The 21,339-nt window shown below is 41.7% G+C and overlaps 1 protein-coding gene across 5 annotated transcripts in view; it reads left to right on the top strand.

The window, feature by feature from the left end:
* LOC109864730 (rho guanine nucleotide exchange factor 6) overlaps positions 1 to 17,564 on the top strand; it is a 32,809-nt gene extending 15,245 nt beyond the window's left edge. For 2 of the 5 annotated variants that reach the window (XM_020452637.2, XM_031797432.1), the window contains exons 10-22: positions 289 to 427; positions 1,257 to 1,316; positions 2,721 to 2,867; positions 4,147 to 4,233; positions 4,331 to 4,412; positions 5,323 to 5,438; positions 5,735 to 5,923; positions 6,846 to 6,866; positions 7,744 to 7,837; positions 8,685 to 8,771; positions 13,227 to 13,326; positions 13,727 to 13,781; positions 13,999 to 16,612. In XM_020452637.2, the coding sequence (XP_020308226.1) occupies positions 289 to 427; positions 1,257 to 1,316; positions 2,721 to 2,867; positions 4,147 to 4,233; positions 4,331 to 4,412; positions 5,323 to 5,438; positions 5,735 to 5,923; positions 6,846 to 6,866; positions 7,744 to 7,837; positions 8,685 to 8,771; positions 13,227 to 13,326; positions 13,727 to 13,781; positions 13,999 to 14,121 (1,300 nt within the window). In that variant the 3' untranslated portion in view covers positions 14,122 to 16,612. Of the gene's footprint in view, positions 1 to 288; positions 428 to 1,256; positions 1,317 to 2,720; positions 2,868 to 4,146; positions 4,234 to 4,330; positions 4,413 to 5,322; positions 5,439 to 5,734; positions 5,924 to 6,845; positions 6,867 to 7,743; positions 7,838 to 8,684; positions 8,772 to 13,226; positions 13,327 to 13,726; positions 13,782 to 13,998 lie in introns of all 5 variants that reach the window. The other 3 variants (XM_020452636.2, XM_031797433.1, XM_020452635.2) reach the window with 2 other exon arrangements.
* The last annotated feature ends 3,775 nt before the right edge of the window (positions 17,565 to 21,339 follow it).

Genomic DNA, 21,339 nt, shown 5'->3' with positions numbered 1-21,339 from the left:
GCACTGCAGAGAAAAGAACACACACGTACAGGAAGCTGCACACAGGATATCTATAGTTGTGGTTGTTGTTCGAGACAGATGAGGCACTTTCGATTTCACACTAAACTAATTAGCATCTTTCATACTGTGGGATCTTTTAAAGTTTTGTCCTTTCACTATCAAACAAATTCAACATTGACTTAATTGATTGTTCACTCCAAAATCAATGTCTTTTTTTGGGAATCTTGGTAGAATCTTTCCCCTTTATCTCTTTACATCGTAAGCCTGGTGTGTGTGTGTGTTTTGTAGTGAGGAGCTGGGTACGTTTATGGAGAGCCAGGGGGCCAGTACGCCAGGCATCCTGACCCTGACCACCAGCCTGAGTAAACCCTTCATGAGGCTGGACAAGTACCCCGTCCTGCTGCAGGAGCTAGAGAGACACGTGGAGGTACAGTAGGCCTCATCTAGAGCCAACATGGAGGGCAGTTGCTTAACTCTCTATAGGCCCATCTATGGAACCATATGCAACTGAAATTTAACTCTCCTCCGCTGTCCCAGATGGCACTCCGCTTCAATGCTCAAATACCATTGCTATACCATGTTTTGATATCCCTCCCAAACATCTTAATGTAGTTGGATTATTTACATTTAATTTTTTTACATCCACCTTTATTCAGGGGTGAAAGTATATTTAATTTCTTACTGGTACGGTACTCTGTGTGTGTGTAATAGCCTAGGTGTAATCATAGAATTACATATAGAATCCCTATTCATTTCTTATGATCTCTGTAGGCTTAGTAATGAATTGTCATAACATTTGGCATGTATTACATTTTAATGTGGCATTAACACAACCAGTCATGATGTCTTCATCTGATTGTCGAACAATCACTTGAAAAAGGTTCTCCTGTAAGCTACCCGTGCACATTCGTCCACTCACAAAATAATTCCAGCGTCCGAACATTGCTCTGTGCGCCCACCATTTGATGAATGAAAAACGGCCTTCTGTTACGAAACCCCTAAACGTGTATTGTAACTACATTCTGCGATGGTCATTAGACCGCACGATGGATGCGTCCACTGCTGTCTGGCACGTCTCTGTCTCGGCCACTCGTCTCCACCTTGGCAAAATGGAAGTGTTCTCATCAAACCACTATGTAACCCACTTATTCTTTATCCATTGACTCCGTACCGGCTTACTTTCAACCCTGACTTTTTATAAGGTGGTGTGTATAAAAGTTATTTAACAGTTTTTGTTGTTGTTGACTGTCTTGCAGGAGGCCCACCCAGACTACAGTGACATCTTGAAGGCAACGGTGGCCTTTAAGAGCTTGGTGGTAGGTACAGAACCCCTGTGCATTGTAGAATCTTACTAGTCTATAGTAGCATCATCTATTCTATATTACTAACACACTACAGAGAGAGAGACAAGTCACTGAAAACTATCAGTGAGTACATTTACATATACAATAATAATTGAATATTAAACTGATTATGGCTGTAGGCTAATGATGAAATAGTCATGTAAACAGGGTACAGTGTTTATCCTAATCGGCGTATGGTCAAAATCGAATAAAGCACATGCCGATTTAAAACGCCTGGGTTTCTGCGCAATCTTTTGAATGATTAGGACATGTAAACAGCTTAATCAGCGCTCCAGCGGTGTATTTGATCTGTGCATGTGCCAGGACCAGTAGGTCCGAGCCAGAAAAACTGAAAATATGCTTCTTAGAAATAGTTTTCACATACAAACGTTATATGTCTGAACTCCGAATCCAAAAACCTTCGTAAAAATATCACTGTGGTAGGTTTTAGTTTGATTGGATTTTTTTTGCATTTCTCAAAAGTCCCATCAGGTAGCCTGATTTCAGATGTGTCCATGTAAACAGGATTATTATGGAAATGGTTCTTCTTCCCAAGCATGTGCAAGTTTTAAACAAACTATTATATTAACCTTACTATCCACAATAATCGCATTGTGTGCAAATAACTGCGCTCAGTGTCTTCATGAAAGCACATTTTCATTGTATGAAATGAATAAAGGCTGATCTGAAGATGGGTCAATGTTTTCTGTATCTAGTTCTTATGTTGCCAAACTGAGTGGGAGGAGCATCACATAAAAAAAGGTCAAATAGGGGGTGCTTATATTAACCTGTGTGAAAGGGCATTGATACGCCCATCTCAGCAGTTTTAATAAATAAAATATATTGCTTCCTGTATAATATGTCCTCAGTGAAAAGCTTTTTCCTACGGTGGGTTGTTACTGAAATAGCAGCACAGATTTTGAAGACGAGCGTTAGATGAGAGTCAATACAAGGTGTCTGTTGGAGAAATAGTTTGAGAGGCAGTTTCCACTGTGGCTGAGAGTACTGTAGTCTCTTGAGGTGTCTGTGTGTGAGATGTGTGCTGGGGGCGTGTGTTTGTGCTTCCCAAAGGTTAACTTGTTCTTTTGGGTCCGCCAGGCCTATTTACATACGCTCCTGCTCTTTATGTCTGAGTCAGAACTTGGTGGATGTTGCTTTGTCATTTTGTCTTTGTGAGAGGGGGAATCCCCCTTCTGGTCCCGTAAACTGTTCTCTGTAACTCGTTATACCTGTTGCAGTAATGCCGTATCATGGACATTTTATATTATATTAACCCAGGCTTAAAATGGCTATCTTATTGTCTGTCTGTTTCCACCACACACTAACAGTGTCTCATATGCACTATACATTAATTGGCACCTCTCCCTCTCATTTCAGACCCAGTGTCAGGACCTGCGGAAGCGTAAGAACCTAGAACTACAGATCCTGTCAGAGCCAGTGAGAGGCTGGGAGGGAGACGGAATGAAGTCTCTGGGTCATGTGGCCTACATGTCCCAGGTGCACATGCAGAACGGGACCAATGAGGTGAGAGCAACAGATATGGGTGTCCTTATATGCTGAACTAAGATGAGTCTACCAATGGTTCATGTTCGGATTGGGGGCGGTAACCTAATCATAGATCTGTGTGTATCGGCAACTATCCAGACGGAGCGCTACAGGCAACCTCCGAGAAGGTCAAAGTTCAAATGAACGACTCCAATGGCTCCTTTCACAGCCATGTGGTTGAATGGATATTAATGTTTTGAGCAGCATGCATGTGTGCTTGGGCAAAGCAAAGAACGGGAAAAGTGAGGTGGACCAGTTACTTTATATGCTTGACAAACAGGAAGTAAAATTGTTGCTTGTTTGTTCACTCACAGGCTTAGAATCGATCCATGGACTTATTTCCCCTTTCAGAATTGTAATATTTCAGCACCTGACGACTTTATTCAGAGCAGATACGTTTGTTTCCGTCCAACACGTTCTGAATATGAGTCCTATATTGTGATCGCCACCGCCTCTCCCACATTAAGCCAATGTTATTCAAATATTTGAATTCACTATGAATCAGAAACCACAGACTGTAGAGTGAAAAGTCATCCCCCCTGTAGTGTGGTTTCTGTGTAGGGGTCGAATATGAGGATCTGAGGGCTGAGGGGAACAAATGTCTGGCTTTGTTTTGGTCTTATTGAAGCACCAACCAACATCTATCTAACATCTTTCAAACAGAACCTGTTTTCTTTACCTTTTTAAAGCTGCAATATGTAACTTTTTGGGAGACCTGACAATATTCACATAGAAATGTGAGTTACAAATCTTTCATTCTCATTGAAAGCAATTCTAAGAAGTGGTAGATCTGTTCTATGTGCACTTTTTCTAGGCTTCCCTTTTTTATGTTTAGTTTTTGTGCCTTACTTTCGGTTTTGTAAACTAGCTTCAAACAGCTGTAAATACAATATTTTTGATTGTGGGAAAAAATACTGTATTTCACAGCGGTGTAGATGGTACAATGATTTTCTACACTATATTCACTTGCTCTGTCACATAAACTGAAATTTGGCCAATGATTTAGAATTTTAGCAACTGGGAAATGGCAGAGCAATTTCTTTATAGTGCATCTTTAACTTAGCTGAAATATTATGATTTGTGGATTCGTAATCTACGATATTGCTCCCCAAATATCATCGACACAACTGATTTTCACGTCCCGTTGCCAGAGTTTTCAGACACTCATCTCTGTCTGTGGGTGTCAATGTGTGTATTTGACACACAGCCATGTCTGATTCGTTCATGCTGCATCTGTGTTAATGTGTGTTCTCCATAGGAGAAAGAGGAGCGCTATCTCATGATGTTTCCCAGTGTGCTCGTCATGCTGTCTGCTAGTCCGCGGATGAGCGGCTTCATATACCAGGTAACCTACAAGCACCAGATGTGTCCCAGGTGTTTCCCAAGTATCTGTGGCAGTGTGTCACCCCCCCCACCCCCTCCTCCTCTCTCTTTTCCAACAGGGAAGGCTGCCACTGACGGGCTCCACGGTCTCCAGACAGACAGACGACACAGAGAACGGCCACTATGCCTTTGATATCACAGGTACAGTAAATTAATCTCAGAGGAGATGGAGAAAGACCGGAATACTCTATAATCTGCGGCACAATTATTGAAAGGGCCGTATCATACACAGGTCCTGTTGAGTAGATTGGAGGTCACTGGTCCGTTATCATATTCCTGTTACATCAGTGGGTTGTAGGCTATTAATGGCCATGTGCGTCTCATTTAAGTGAACCAATGGAGTTTTTCTTATATAGCATTCCTTTGATAAAATAATATCAAGCTGCTTTGGCAGTCATTCTTATTCCAGTCCCTTCAGTACAAACTCTGGCTGTGTAAACCTTGATTAATGTCTGGTTAAATGATTTAAGACTTATGATATTCACTGAGGGGGAAAGGAAGCGATACTAAGTGAGTTATGTGAACTGTGAATAGTAGTGTTTATGTAATGCTATCATTTAACATGACAAGACTGCTGGGAGAACCACTCATCAGAGTTGTCTTATTTACTTGCCACTTGACACATGCTATGATATATGCCGAGTTCAAAACAACTGGGAACTCTGAAATAAACAAGCTCAGACTGGGGAAAATTTGATTCGAACAGTCTTCCAACTCGGGAATTCCAACTCTGGAACTCGGGCCTCTTTCTAAGAGCTCTAACTTTCCGACCTGAAGATCGCTGACGTCATGATTTGACCTCGTATTTTTCAGAGTTGCCAGTAGTTTTGTACTGAGGCTTACTTGTTTTGTAACCATGACACCATGATCCAGTTTGTCATCCAGTCACGACACTGTGCCATGGTGGGCGTTTATGATTCATGTCAGACTTGTGGGCTTTAACGAAACAGCTCGCTAACAAAGTTACCCGTACCTAACTTTAGGTAGCTTAGCCTGGAACTTCCCAGCAAAGTGCAACCCACTGAAGTGTGTGTGTGTGTGTGTGTTGCAGGGAGCATGTTTGATCGTGTCACAGTGATCTGCAGTAACCCCCAGGAACTGCAGGACTGGCTGGACCATCTCAATACCTACACCAAAGGCGGAAGCCCTGTGGGCACCATAATCAGGGTAAAGACATGACACACACACACACACGTTCATACACTGCATTATTTATTGTTTCAAAGATACAGGAAGTGTTGTTGTGTGTAGAGAGTGTGCACTAAACAAAATGGTGTATTTCCCTTTAGACATGGCCAGTGATGTGACAACGTGCACACCACTCCACACGTAGCTAGAACTCGCATTGCACTGAACTATGAACTATCACTGAACTTCACACATGGCTGGCACTTGCATTAAACTTCCATTGAACCTCACACATCTTTCTGACTGTGGCTTACCTCTGTGTATGGATGATATAGAACGAGGGGGGGAAACCGCTCAGTATGGTGGGCACTCCCACTCACCAGTCCCACCTGCCCATCTTCATCACCCCCAGCCAGGGCAACCGGGGACCACTGGAGCCCCCCAAGACCACCAAACCCTGGTCCCTGAGCTGCCTGCGTCCTGCCCCGCCCCTCAAGCCCTCTGCTGCACTGGGCTACAAGGAGGTAGGCCAACCCAGATTTATAGTCCATCTATCTCTGGGTTCTTCACTCTTGATTCTGGAGAGCTGCAGTGTGCGCAGCTCTCTAGCCCAGCATTAACCCTCCAGATTGTTCTTATCGAGGTCTGGAAGAATAGTTGATTACTTGAATTAGGATGTTGTGCTGGGCTAGGACAAACGCCTGCATGCGCTAAGTTTCTTCAGGAGCTGGGGTACAGAACACTGCTTTACACTGCTTTACGTCTCACAGTAACTTGACTCTAATAGGACTATGGAAAAACCCTCTGGGATATAGCTCTGTTTGTGTGGGCAGAGCGCTTAGCAGATGAGTAGGCAAACTGTGCTCCCGGAAGCTATAGGATGACCATGTAGAGGGGGCGGGGGGGTGTATTCCTGTTAAGTAACCACGTTAGTTCTGGTAAAGACTTGTGTTTGACCTGGTGGTTGGCTGCACTAGATACAGCTGTGGTCATTGTGAGATGAGGGTGAGCTAGAATGATCAGGTGTTAATGTTCTCTCTAGTTCATTCCATTTCCATTTTTTTTTTGCCAGAATAGTCCTTTTTTTAAATGACTATAGTTTTGCGAGTCCTGACATCCATAAAAAAAAGCAGACAAACGACGTTACATACATGCAATAACAAAAAATAGTTTATGTGTGGTAGTTCATCACTGAGAATTACGTACCATGCTCTCTGCCCCCAGAGTTAAAGCAGCTAATAACGGGGACTCCTTCTCTACCCTTTTGTATAATGCATCCATCTCCCCTTTAACTCTCTCTCCTACCATGTTATATTTTCATCACTGTTTTCTTCACACTACAGGATGGGGGGGGCACTGAAATGTTCACTGTTAATCTACTTCTATCAACATTCTCAAAGAAAATTCTCTCTCTCTCTCTCTCTCTCTCCAAACTGTCTTCTATAGAGAATGTCTTATATATTGAAGGTAAGGCTAGATCTATCTCTCTCTTACTGTGTGGATATGTGTGTGTGTGTGCTTGTGTGCGCCCTTGTGCTAAAGTGGCAACCCATTGCTCGGTTTTCCTCTTCCTCTGCTGTAAGCTGTTGGTTTCCTGTGTTCTCTGTTGCCTTGTCTGTATTTTATCCCCCGTAGTCACCCAAAACCTCTGGCAAGCGGTCTACCTGAGATCTCTATCTGTTTTCTAGGTAACAACAAAGCCCGATTTCTAGGTAACAGAAAGCCATACTTGTACAAGTGGAATTTGGCGCAGAAACACTTATTCCCTTTCCAGGTTTTAAAATAGAATCGTTTACAAATAGACTACAAATGAAAGGATTACATTGAATTATTCATTGTTTCAATTAGGATCTTCATCTTTGGCTCATGAATGGTGAAGGATATCCATTTTAGCTGACATGATGACATCATAAGCCACACAGTTTGCTCCAAGTGTGTGACGTGTGTGCTGGAAATCACATAATTAATGACTCAGAGAAGACCTTTTTTGATTTATTTTATTTTTTAAGTAAACTATTTAAAATGACACCAGGGTCATGTTCATTAGCCACCAAAAGGGAAGAAACCTGACTGAAAGAGGGAGTGACTACTTAGACTTGTTCAATAAGAAACACCAATTTTCTTTTCATGTTGCGTGTCCTACTGAACATGACCCAGGTTTCTTTGGTTATTACCGTCCCATGCTTATGCAATATGTAAGACTTTGTCGACCTTGTTTGTTTTTGTCCATGGTGGCAATGTGTGTTACTGTAGGCTTGCAGTTACCGTGGTCTTTTTCCCCTGGCTTGACAACGTTTGTCACTGTGTACTCTACCCTGCTAACACTTCTCCCCGACTCCTACAGGACTCCGGTAAAAGTCCGAGGCCCATTAAGAAGTTCCTCCCGAAACGCAAAACGGAACGAAAACCTTCCGACGATGAGTTCCTCCTGCGGAAAAGTAGGTTTGATCATTACACACCATTATGTATCATTTCCTAGTGTCCAAATGTGTTGCCACCAAGGAAAGCACAGATTCACACTCTGTGTGACAAATTCCACCCGCCGCCTAACCAATGACCAATTTCTAGCTCTGTGAATCAACACAATGTAATTTTCTGCATATTAGCTCAAACGTGTATCTCACGTGGTTGATGGTAACTCACAGTCTGTGCGCCTTCTCTAGGTGAGTGAGTCAGTTACTCATCAAACACATCCAGCTGCTTCTTATTAGTGTTTAAAGTTGAACTCGTACCCAAATAATGTTGTTGACTCGTCCTAAACTGATATTTGTGGCCAAAGTGTAAATTAGAGGGGGGGGGGGCACCACCTTGTATCTCAAACAGACTGTTTCAAAAATGATTTCTCTTTCCTTGTTTAACATGACGGTTGGTTCGTTGGCTGAGCTGGCCAATCAGCTGTTTACTTGTTGTCATTAATATATTTTTTTATGACCGGCATTAACAAAACTGTTGTTGGGGTACGCCCACACCGTTCCAACACAGAAAAGCTGCTTTATAATATTCTTAATTGCCATTTCTTGGAAGGATTTTTTTTTCTTCTCATGTTATAATGAAATAAAGGTCATATTTCATAGACATCTGGAAACACTGGACTGTTACTTTAAATTGCATGGAACGATGAGAGGGAAATGGACCATCGGTAGCATAAATCCATAGAGATGCTGCAGCTAAATCTGTTGGACCTGACTGTCAGTGGAATGTTGCAGGTTTGAATATAAAGTTAGTTGTTGTGGTTCAGAAGCCGCCTGACCCATTGTTTTTCCACTGCGTGCCTTTGATTGGCAGGTACAGCTGCTCTGGAGGAGGATGCACAGATTCTGAAGGTGATCGAGTCCTACTGCACAGGGGCCAGCCTGCATCAGAACAACACGGGTGAGACGAAGGAGTGTGTGTGTGTGTGTGTGTGTTAGAGCACACGCCACCGCGTTTGTATGTGTCTGTGTGATTGTCTGTTTTCAACCTGTCAATCAAAAATATATATATAGTTGAAGTCGGAAGTTTACATACACGTGGGTTGGAGTCATTAAAACTAGTTTTTCAACCACTCCACAAATTTCTTGTTAACAAACTATAGTTTTAGCAAGTAGGTTAGGACATCTACTTTGTGCGTGACACAAGTAATTTTTCTAACATTTGTTTACAGACAGATTATTTCACTTATAATTCACTGAATCACAATTCTAGTGGGTCAGAAGTTTAAATGCATTAAGTTGACTGTGCCTTTATAAGGCTTGGAAAATTCCAGAAAATGATGTCATGGCTTTAGAAGCTTCTAATAGGCTAATTGACATAATTTGAGTCAGTTGGAGGTGTACCTGTGGATGTATTTCAAGGCCTACCTTCAAACTCAGTGCCTCTTTGCTTGACATCATGGGAAAATCAAAAGAAATCAGCCAAAATAATTGTAGACTTCCACAAGTCTGGTTCAGGCGTTTGGAAATTGCTCCCAAGGATGAAGGCACCACATTCATCTGTACAAACAATAGTATGCACGTATAAACACCATGGGACCACGGAGCCGTCATACCGCTCAGGAAGGAGACGCATTCGGTCTCCAAGAGATGAACGTACTTTGGTGCGAAAAGTGCAAATCAATCCCATAACAACAGCAAAGGACTTTGTGAAGATGTTGGAGGAAACAGATACAAAAGTATCTATATCCACAGTAAAACAAGTCCTATATCGACATAAACTGAAAGGCCGCTCAGCAAGGAAGAAGCCACTGCTCCAAATCCGCAATAAAAAAAGCCAGACTACGGTTTGAAACTGCACATGGGGACAAAGATTGTACTTTTTGTAGAAATGTCCTCTGGTCTGATGAAACAAAAATAGAACTGTTTGGCCATAATGACCATTGTTATGTTTGGAGGAAAAATGGGGAGGCTTGCAAGCCGAAGAACACCATCCCAACCATGAAGCACTGGGGTGGCAGCATCATTAGGTGGGAGTGCTTTGCTGCAGGAGGGACTGGTGCACATCACAAAATAGATGTCATCATGAGGTAGGAAATGTATGTGGATATATTGTAGCAACATCTCTAGACATCAGTCAGTAAGTTAAAGCTTGGTCGCAAATGGGTCTTCCAAATGGACAATGACCCCAAGCATACTTCCAAAGTTGTGGCAAAATGGATTAAGGACAACAAAGTCAAGGTATTGAAGTGGCCATCACAAATCCCTGACCTCAATCCTAAACACATTTTGTGGGCAGAACTGAAAAAGCTTGTGTGAGCAAGGAGGCCAACAAACCTGACTCAGTTACACCAGCTCTGTCAGGAGGAATGGGCCAAAATTCACCCAACTTATTGTGGGAAGCTTGTGGAAGGCTATCCGAAACATTTGACCCAAGTTAAACAATTTGAAGACAATGTTACCAATTACTAATTGAGTGTATGTAAACTTCTGATCCACTGGGAATGTCATGAAATAAATAAAAGCTGAATTAAATCATTCTCTCTACTGTTATTCTGACATTTCACATTCTTAAAATAAAGTGATCATCCTAACTGACCTAAGACGGGGAATTTTTAATTCGATTAAATGTTAGGATTTGTTAAACTGATTTTAAATGTATTTGGCTAAGGTGTATGTAAACTTCCGACTTCAACTGTATATATAATTGTCACATGCGCCGAATACAACCGGTGTCGACCTTACTGTGAAATGCTGACTTACAAGCCCGTAACTCTATTTATTGAACTGCATTGTTGGTTAAGAACATATTTACCTAAATACATTTAAGTAAAGCATTAAATAAAAAGTAACACAATAAAATAACGAATTTATGTACAGGGGGTGCTGGTACCGAGTCGATGTTTTGGGGGTACAGGTTAGTCGAGGTAATTTGTACATGTAAGTAGGGGTAAAGTGACTATGCATAGATAATAAGCAGCGAGCAGCAGCTGTGTAAAAACAAATGGTGCGTTAATGTAAATAGTCTGGGGGGCCATTTGATACATTTTTCAGCAGTATTATAGCTTGGGGGTAGAAGCTGTTAAGGAGCGAGCCTTTTGGACATAGACTTGGTGCTCTGGTAACGCTTGCCGTAAAGTAGCAGAGAAGTCTATGACCTGGGTGACTGGAGTTTTTGACAATAGTTTATAGGTCCTGGATGGTAGGAAGCTTGGCCCCAGTGATGTATTGGGCCGTTTGAACTACCCTCCAGCACCTTACGGTTGGATGCCGAGCAGTTGCCATACCAGGCGGTGATACAACCGGTCAGAATGCTCTCGATGGTGCAGCTGTATAATTTTTTGAGGATCTGGGGACCCATGCCAAATCTCTCTTGAGGGAGAAAAGGCCCTCTTCGCGAATGTCTTGATGTGTTTTGACTGTGATAGTTTGTTGGTGATATGGACACCAAGGACCTGCTCCACTACAGGACCCGCTCCACTACAGCCCCGTCGATGTGAATGGGGGTGTGTTTGGCCCTCCTTTTCCTGTGTTTCACGATCAGCTCCTTTGTCTTGCTCATGTTGAGGGAGAGGTTGTTGTCCTGGCACCACACTGCCAGGTCTCTGACCTCCTCCCTATAGGCTGTCTCATCATTGTCTGTGACCAGGCCTACCACTGTTGTCGTCAGCAAACTTATTTATGGTGTTGGAGTCGTGCTTGGCCACGTAGTCGTAGATGTACAGGCGGGGACTAAGCACGCGCCCCTAAGGGGCCCCACATGTTAAAGATCAGCGTGGCAGATGTGTTGTTGCCTACCCTTGTCACCTGGGGGGCAGCCCATCATGGAAGTTCAGGATCCAGTTGCAGAGGGAGGTGTTTACTCCCAGGGACCTTAGTTTAGTGATGAGCTTTGTGGGCACTATGGTGTTGGACACTGAGCTGTAGTCAATGAACAGCATTCTCACATAGGTGTTCCTCAGGTTTAGGTAGGTTACTTTCTAAATGTAATCTGTTACTAGTTACCTGTCCAAAATTGTAATCAGTAACGTAACTTTTGGATTACCCGAACTCAGTAACGTAATCTGATTACGTTCAGTTACTTTACTTTCCCCTTGAGGCATTAGAAGACAATGTATGTTACCAATTGAACAACATATATTGCAGGATAAAACAATGTTAAAGTTTACATAGCTGGCCATATATGGATGTTAAATTTAACTTTATGGGTTGGTTATGTAGGCTTCTTCTAACCCATCGCCTTCTGCTACATATAGTAATACGTTAAATTAGACTTTGATTTTTCATGTAAAGATCTAGCAGAATTCCAGTCATTCCAATAAATGTTATACCCCTTGATATTCATGAATAGAACTTGGAAATATGGAAGTATAGATTACCCAAAGTGTTTGGGTTATGCTGAGGTAAAACAATAAGGAGTTCGATCCATCAAACACATTTGGTGTGTCATCATAGTGGTCTTTGACTTGTGGTCAGACACGCTCAGGTGGAACAAACTTAAACTTGTGCCTTTTTTCAATGTAGATTTGAATGTCATTGAGAAAACAGAAGTGTCATATTTTTTTTTTAAACATCCTTTCTGAATTTAAAAGTAATCCTCGAAGTAATCTAGTTTTTCAAAAGTATCTAATCTGATTACAACTTTTTTTCTGGTAATGTAACGGTTACAGTTTTTTATGTAATCCCTTACATGTAACAGATTACAGATTGTGTAATCAGTTACTCCTCAACCCTGGTGTTCCTTTTGTCCAGGTGGGAAAGGCCAGTGTGGAGTGCGATTGAGATTGCTTCATCTGTGGATCTGTTGGGGTGGTATGTGAATTGGAGTGGGTCCAGGGTTTCCGGGATGATGGTGTTAATGTGAGCCATGACCAGCCTTTCAAAGCACTTCATGAATAATGACGTGAGTGCTATGTGGCGGTAGTCATTTAGACAGGTTACCTTCGCTTTCTTGGGCACATGGACTATGGTGGTCTGCTTGAAACATGTAGGTATTACAGACTCTGTCAGGGAGAGATTGAAAATGTCAGTGAAGACACTTCCCAGTTGGTCTGCGCATGCTCTGATTACACATCCTGGTAATCCATCTGGCCTTGTGAATGTTGACCTGTTTAAAGGTCTTGCTCACATCGGCTACGTAGAGCATGATCACACAGTCGTTCAGAACAGCTGGTGCACTCATGCATGCTTCAGTATTTCAGTAACTTGCCTCGAAGCGAGCATAAAAGGCATTTAGCTAGTTTGGTTGGCTTGCGTAATACGTGTGTGTGTTATACAGACGACATAGTTTTCTTCACCACGTCCAAGATGTGTGTGTACCACACCTTTTAATGGCCCATAGATAGACATGGCAATGACAAAGGCTTACTCTCCTGTGTGTGTGTGTGTGTGTGTGTGTGTGTGTGTGTATCTGCAGCGGTGAGGAAAGATTCTGTCCCTCAGGTCCTGCTGCCGGAGGAAGAGAAGATGATGGTGGAAGAGATGAAGAACAACGGTCAGACCATCATAGAGGAGAAGTAAGACTGCCATCACTCAGGAGAATAGACTTTCATTAGGCCATTACATTACTGTGTATACACATGCATCTGCAGTTAGTTATCGTTCAGCCGGACATTTCAACACGTCTAATCCGAAGCTTTTTCAAGGATACTGTAGGACACTAGTATTTTATTTATCAGTTCAAATGGAAAAATGTATGTCTTTACATGATGACCTGGAAGTGTTGGCAAAACGGGGGTTTTGTCTTGAACGTTGAATAGCAAGAAATTGGGACATTAATATTTGTGAAATTGTTATGTTCAACTACCTCCACCACTCAAATTCCAAAGCCTTTATCATATATTATACATACATTGTAACATGACTAATATGCTATTGTCCGGCTTTATTGATAACCTTTTGTTTCTTGACTTGCAGGAGTCTGGTTGATGCGGTGTACGCTTTAAAGGATGAGGTCCATGAATTAAAGAAGGTAAAATAACTGTTGATCTAAAACTCACTCTGACACATTTAAAGTCTGACAAGCCATTTTGTTCAGGAGTGTCGGTGTTGTGGTTTATGTGGGTGCGTGCTTGTCTATCTGCAGGTACATTTTAGTGATTGTGGGTTCCTGCTTGTAGGTGTGTGTGAATACGTGTGTTCTCACATCTTTGCGGAGTTTCAATGGATATTTGTGTATGTCTCGCCAGGAGAGTAAGTGGATCAAGCAATGTCTGGAGGATGAGCAGAAGTCTCGTAAGGAGCTAGAGAGAGTGGTCAGGAAGCTGGCCAAGCAGAAGAACGACTGTGCCTGGGAGGATGGAGACCACTGAACAACCCCACACACCTATCCATTTACCTATCCCGCATATGTGTGTGTGAGTGAGTAAGTGAGCAGTGTGTGACTGTGTGCAGTGTGTCCATGCTTCCATCTCTACAACACAGAAGTGTTGGATTAATTTAGCTGGACTCTGGTTGGAACAACGCTCTGTGCTGATGCTTGGCCTCACATGCTGAACTATTCATTATCTGTCTTCCTGATCCAACCCTGTTGGAGGATTTTCAAGTCATAACCATGGGTCTTACTCAAGCACCCGGAAAGCTAACTGAGACCAATGGGAGGGGAATTAACCAGAATCGAAAATTCTGATTGGTTGCATCCCTTCTGCTGCCACTGTAATTGGTCAACTCTGATGGAACCATTTTGGACAAAGGATAAATAACTAGTACTGCAGTGTCACCAGCTGCATCGCCACTCTGGACTACTGTGTCTACATTTCAATAGGAAATCTAATGGGTGCGAGAAGCCTTCTTTAGGTACAATGGGTGTTTTCTTGCATGCACTTGTTTCAGCGGGAGAGCGACTCCTTCCACCATAACTAGGGCTCATCTGTCCCACTCTACATCTGTTACAGCATTGTTTGGCATTTGTTTGGTGTTGAGGACACCCCCGCAGCCTTGTGGGGAAAGAGAAGCTTGCATCGAGTTTCAGTGAACACGATTGGCATTTTGCAATTGCACATTCTAGACGTGAGACTCTGCATCTCCAAGATATTTTGTAGGCTTTAGCTTTTCATTTCAGAATGGTGAGACCTTTCCATAGACTATCAAAACGGTCTTCTAGCTCATGGATAGTGGATTTCAATACTGTTCCAAGCTGGTATTAATTTTATCGAAAAAGGTCCTTGACTGTGTACCTTACAATCTGCATGGGTGTACAGTGTTTCTAAGATAGTATTACGCATTAGACATGCTAATCAATATATAGTCCAAAGCTATCAGGGATATAGATATTTATAAACTGGGTGGTCCGAGCCCTGAAGTGCTGATTGGCTGACAGCCGTGGTATATCAGACCGTATATCACGGGTATGAGAAAACAACATTTATTTTTACTGCTCTAAATACGTTGGTAGTCAGTTTATAATAGCAATAAGGCACATTTGGGGTTTGTGGTATATGGCCAATATACCACGGCTAAGGGCTGTATCCAGGCACTCCGCGTTGCTTCGTGCTAAGAACAGCCATTAGCCGTGGTATATTGTCCATACACCCCATCCCCTCGTGCCTTATTTCTTAAAAGTGTATTGTATATAGAATACACACATACTTTCTTACCGAGACAATATACAAATAACAATTCAATACATGTACTAATAATTCATAGCTTTGCTTTATTCTGGGGTTAAATAATATATATTGCTTATTTATTTTCCATTAAAACATTTAATTGTGTAGAAAAGTGTATGTATATGGTACTGGGAACCCACTTGGGGCGGTCGTTATGGGTTTCTGCCTTTTTTTAAACTGGGCTGGAATTCAATCCAACCCGCACTGCAGAAACCACCTCTACAGAATGTTAACCTTGTTCTGGTGCTAAGGGGGAAAAGTTTAAGTGGTCTTATTTATTGGACATTGTCCATTGGGGAAGACAAAACAACTCAGTTTGATTTTTAGAATTTGGTACAACAGGAACATTCTTATTTGTATGTAGTAGGCTATGTCCCATATTTTGAGTTTGGTATAAATTCCAAGAAAGTGTCATTACATTTAACATCAGTGTTCTGGGCCTGTATTCACAAAGCATCATAGAGTAGGAGTGCTGATCTATAATCAAGCCCCTCCTGTCCATATGATCACTTTTAATTATGGTCTAAAAATGAGTAAATGATCCTAGACCAGAACTTCTATTCTCAGACACTTTAGGAATACTGTCCCTTGTCTCATAGTCATTATTATGCTTCCTTCCCATATTGGAACTATTCCAGGCAGAGGGAAATATGTCCCCACTTTGATTGTGTTGTTGGAGAGTGTATAGAGTGAGTCAGTGTGAGTAGTGTAGGAGAAGAAGTGATCAAGTGCCTCCTGATCCACTTTATGAGGAGGGATAAATTAAGTGACAGGGATTAAATGGGTTTTCTAGCAAATTGCCCAGGTTGGTTTTTATGTCATGTTTTCACATTTCAATGCATTTGATGGCACTGGTTAGATGTTCATGGGGAGAGGTAAGGGTATTATAACAATTCAGTGTGGATTCGGGCTTTGGTGCCTTATGTCAGTGATTTCCAAACTCTGTCCTAGGGCCCCACCGGGGTGCACATTTCGTTTTTTTACCCGAGCACGACACAGCTAATTCAAATAACCATGTGATTATTTGAATCCGCTGTGTAGTGCTAGGGCAAAAACCGAAAAGTGCACCCAGGGGGGGGGCCCAGGACCGAGTTTGGGAATCCCTGCCTTATGTCAAGGCCTTAGGTGAGAAATTATTCATTGCAATCACAGTACTTCATCCCAGGTTTATATGTAGTGCATACACTGTAACACCTGATGCCAACCTCCTACTACACTGCAGAGCAGTGCACTAAGTGACTGCTTCAGTTTGACTGTTTTACGTTAGAGCAGGGTTCCCCAACTGGCGGTTATTTTGGCCCCCCCAAGTATTTTTTTATTTGTTATTATTCAAATTTTTGTTGTTGGACATAAGACTGTAAAAACAGCATGAAATCAGCACCAATTGATAAACATTTCAAATATCTGTTCCCAAGTATTCTCACGCATAATAGAGACCTGTGATCGTATACAAATGTAAGGTTTTAAATGATGTTTTAGTCAAATATTATATCTGTTTGGACTTCTTGCGGTCAACTTGCAGTCTAAACATTATTTGTAAGTAAGTTCAGGCCCCCCAACCAGACACTCAAGAAAAATAATCAGCCCGTGGCTGCTTTACAGTGTCACTCTGAAATGGTCAGTTGGGCAATGTAGACCCAGGATGTATGAAGAAATCATTTGCAGTGATGACTCCTCCTTTGCCCCTTAACCAAAAAGGACCTATGTCAGCAGTGTGTTCTCTAGTCATGATGGATAGCAGCATACTGGAACACACTGTTGTGTTCAGGTCCCACTGTCAATGTCAGCTCAGTTCTGCATGTTTTGTCACCTGTACAAATGTCCTTCAGTATCATTTGTTCATGTTTATTGCTAAGATTATTATTATTATTACATCAATATTTGTATTGAATAGTTTTCATACAGTGTTTTATAATGTTTAATGCCTGAAAGCCTAAGTGAGCACTTGGAGAGATATAACCTATCCCATCCTTCTCATCGAGACTTGTCAGACTGCTCCACGTGTATCGTTTAAAAAAAGTTATTCTATGCAAAAGTATGACTGTTAGAAGTATTGTAAGTCTTTTTTGTTGTTGTAGCGGCTGCATACTTTCATGTTATGCTTTCAGTATGCTCATTATTTTAATAAAAATTTAACGCAAACCATAGTTTTATTACCAGTATTCATTCATGTTGTGAAAGTCCATTGGTAAGCCTATTCCACTACAGGGGTCATCAACTGGCGACCCGTGGCTGATTTTATTTGGCCACCTAAAGTTTGCTGATAACTGTATTTTAAATGTAAAAGTGTACATACATACATACAGTTGAAGTTTACAAACGCCTAAGCCAAATATTTTTAAACTCTGTTTTTCACAATTCCTGACATTTCATCTTAGTAAAAATTCCCTGTCTTAGGTCAGTTAGGATCACCACTTTATTTTAAGAATGTGAAATGTCAGAATAATAGTAGAGAGTGATTTATTTCAGCTTTTATTTATTTCATCACATTCCCAGTGGATCAGAAGTTTACATACACTCAATTAGTAATTGGTAGCATTGTCTTCAAATTGTTTAACTTGGGTCAAATGTTTCGGATAGCCTTCCACAAGCTTCCCACAATAGGTTGGGTGAATTTTGTCCCATTCCCCCTGACAGAGCTGGTGTAACTGAGTCAGGTTTGTAGGCCTCCTGGCTCGCACATGCTTTTTCAGTTCTGCCCACACATTTTCTGTAGGATTGAGGTCAGGGCTTTGATGGCCACTCCAATACCTTGACTTGGTCCTTAAGCCATTTTTCCACAACTTTGGAAGTATGCTTGGGGTCATTGTCCATTTGGAAGACTCATTTGCGACCAAGCTTTAACTGATGTCTTGAGATGTTGCTACAAAATATCCACATCATTTTCCTACCTCATGATGCCATATATTTTGTGAAGTGCACTAGTCCCTCCTGCAGCAAAGCACCCCCACAACATGATGCTGCCACCCCCGTGCTTCACAATTGGGATGATGTTCTTCATCTTGCAAGCCTCCCCCTTTTTCCTCAAAACATAATGGTCGTTATGGCCAAACCGTTCTTTTTGTTTCATCAGACCAGAGGACATTTCGCCAAAAAGTACGATCTTTGTCCCCATGTGCAGTTACAAACCATAGTCTGGCTTTTTTTAAAGGTGGGTTTGGAGCAGTGGCTTCTTCCTTGCTGAGCGGCCTTTAAGTTTGTCGATATAGGACTCGTTTTACTGTGGATGGTACTTATGTACCTGTTTCTTCCAGCATCTTCACAAGGTCATTTTCTGTTGTTCTCTGATTTATTTGCACTTTTCGTACCAAAGAATGTTGGAAACAAAGGTTTCTGTACCAAATATTAAGTTCTGCTTTTCTGATGTATCAAATACTTATGTCATGCAATAAAATGCAAATTAATTGCTTAATCATACAATGGGATTTTCTGGATTTTTGTTTTAGATTCCGTCTCTCACAGTTGAAGTGTACCTATGATAAAAATTACAGACCTCTACATGCTTTGTAAGTAGGAAAACCTGCAAAATCGGCAGTGTATCAAATACTTGTTCTCCCCACTGTATGTGTGTGTGTGTGTGTGTGTGTGTATATATATATATATATATATATATATATATATACACATACACACACACACACACACACACACACACACACACACACACACACACACACAGTCGTATGAAAAAGTTTGGGCACCCCTGACAATTTCCAGGATTTCCATTTTATAAATAATTGGGTGTTTGGATCAGCAATTTCATTTTGATCTATCAAATAACTGATGGACACAGTAATATTTCAGTGGTGAAATGAGGTTTATTGGATTAACAGAAAATGTGCAAAAATTAGACAGGTGCATAAATTTGGGCACCTCAATAGAAAAATCACATATTTAGTAGAGCCTCCTTTTGCTAAAATAACAGCCTCTAGACGCTTCCCATAGCCTCTAAAGAGTGTCTGGATGAAGGTATTTTGGACCATTCCTCCTTACAAAACATCTCCAGTTCAGTTAGGTTTGATGGTTGCTGAACATGGACAGCCCGCTTCAAATCATCCCACAGATTCTCAATGATATTCAGGTCTCGGGACTGGGATGGCCATTCCAGAACATTGTACTTGTTCCTCTGTATAAATGCCCGGGTAGATTTTGAGCAGTGTTTTGGGTCGTTGTCTTGTTGAAATATCCAGCCCCGGCGTAACTTCAACTTTGTGACTGATTCTTCAACATTATTCCCAAGAATCTGCTGATATTGAGTGGAATATATGCGACCCTCAACTTTAACAAGATTCCCAGTACTGGCACTGGCCACACAGCCCCACAGCATGATGAAACACCTCATGATTGGATGCACTTGTCTATGAAGTTGAAGGCTTAATGAGCTCACCAAACAAATTGTGTGTTCCAATTAATCAGTGCTAAGTAGTTACAGGTATTCAAATCAACAGAATGACAAGGGTGCCCACATTTTTGCATAGCCTATTTTTCACATCTGATTTAATTTCATACAACTTAATATTGCTACACTAAAAATCTTTGTCTGGACAATAGCCCAGTACTCAGCTTTTATTAGAAAATGAATGGCATGCCACTGTGATCATTTTCTGTGATGACAGATGAAATGATTATGCAGCCTCAGAGGGGTGCCAAACTTTTTCATACGACTGTATAAATATATATGTGTGTGTGTATATGTGTGTGTATATATATACAGTGCCTTGCGAAAGTATTCGCCCCCCTTAAGTTAATACTTTGTAGCGCCACCTTTTGCTGCGATTACAGCTGTAAGTCGCTTGGGGTATGTCTCTATCAGTTTTGCACATCGAGACATTTTTTCCCATTCCTCCTTGCAAAACAGCTCGAGCTCAGTGAGGTTGGATGGAGAGCATTTGTGAACAGCAGTTTTCAGTTCTTTCCACAGATTCTCGATTGGATTCAGGTCTGGACTTTGACTTGGCCATTCTAACACCTGGATATGTTTATTTTTGAACCATTCCATTGTAGATTTTGCTTTATGTTTTGGATCATTGTCTTGTTGGAAGACAAATCTCCATCCCAGTCTCAGGTCTTTTGCAGACTCCATCAGGTTTTCTTCCAGAATGGTCCTGTATTTGGCTCCATCCATCTTCCTATCAATTTTAACCATCTTCCCTGTCCCTGCTGAAGAAAAGCAGGCCCAAACCATGATGCTGCCACCACCATGTTTGACAGTGGGGATGGTAAGTTCAGGGTGATGAGCTGTGTTGCTTTTACGCCAAACATAACGTTTTGCATTGTTGCCAAAAAGTTCAATTTTGGTTTCATCTGACCAGAGCACCTTCTTCCACGTGTTTGGTGTGTCTCCCAGGTGGCTTGTGGCAAACTTTAAACAACACTTTTTATGGATATCTTTAAGAAATGGCTTTCTTCTTGCCACTTCCATAAAGGCCAGATTTGTGCAATATACGACTGATTGTTGTCCTATGGACAGAGTCTCTCACCTCAGCTGTAGATCTCTGCAGTTCATCCAGAGTGATCATGAGCCTCTTGGCTGCATCTCTGATCAGTCTTCTCCTTGTATGAGCTGAAAGTTTAGAGGGACGGCCAGGTCTTGGTAGAGTTGCAGTGGTCTGATACTCCTTCCATTTCAATATTATCGCTTGCACAGTGCTCCTTGGGATGTTTAAAGCTTGGGAAATCTTTTTGTATCCAAATCCGGCTTTAACCTTCTTCACAACAGTATCTCGGACCTGCCTGGTGTGTTCCGTGTTCTTCATGATGCTCTCTGCGCTTTTAACGGACCTCTGAGACTATCACAGTGCAGGTGCATTTATACGGAGACTTGATTACACACAGGTGGATTGTATTTATCATCATTAGTCATTTAGGTCAACATTGGATCATTCAGAGATCCTCACTGAACTTCTGGAGAGAGTTTGCTGC

This window comes from Oncorhynchus kisutch, linkage group LG19 (genome assembly GCF_002021735.2).
Source record: "Oncorhynchus kisutch isolate 150728-3 linkage group LG19, Okis_V2, whole genome shotgun sequence".
NCBI lineage: Eukaryota > Metazoa > Chordata > Actinopteri > Salmoniformes > Salmonidae > Oncorhynchus > Oncorhynchus kisutch.
The sequence above is the reverse complement of the archived record's forward strand: the minus strand, read 5'-3'. Positions and strand labels throughout refer to the sequence as shown.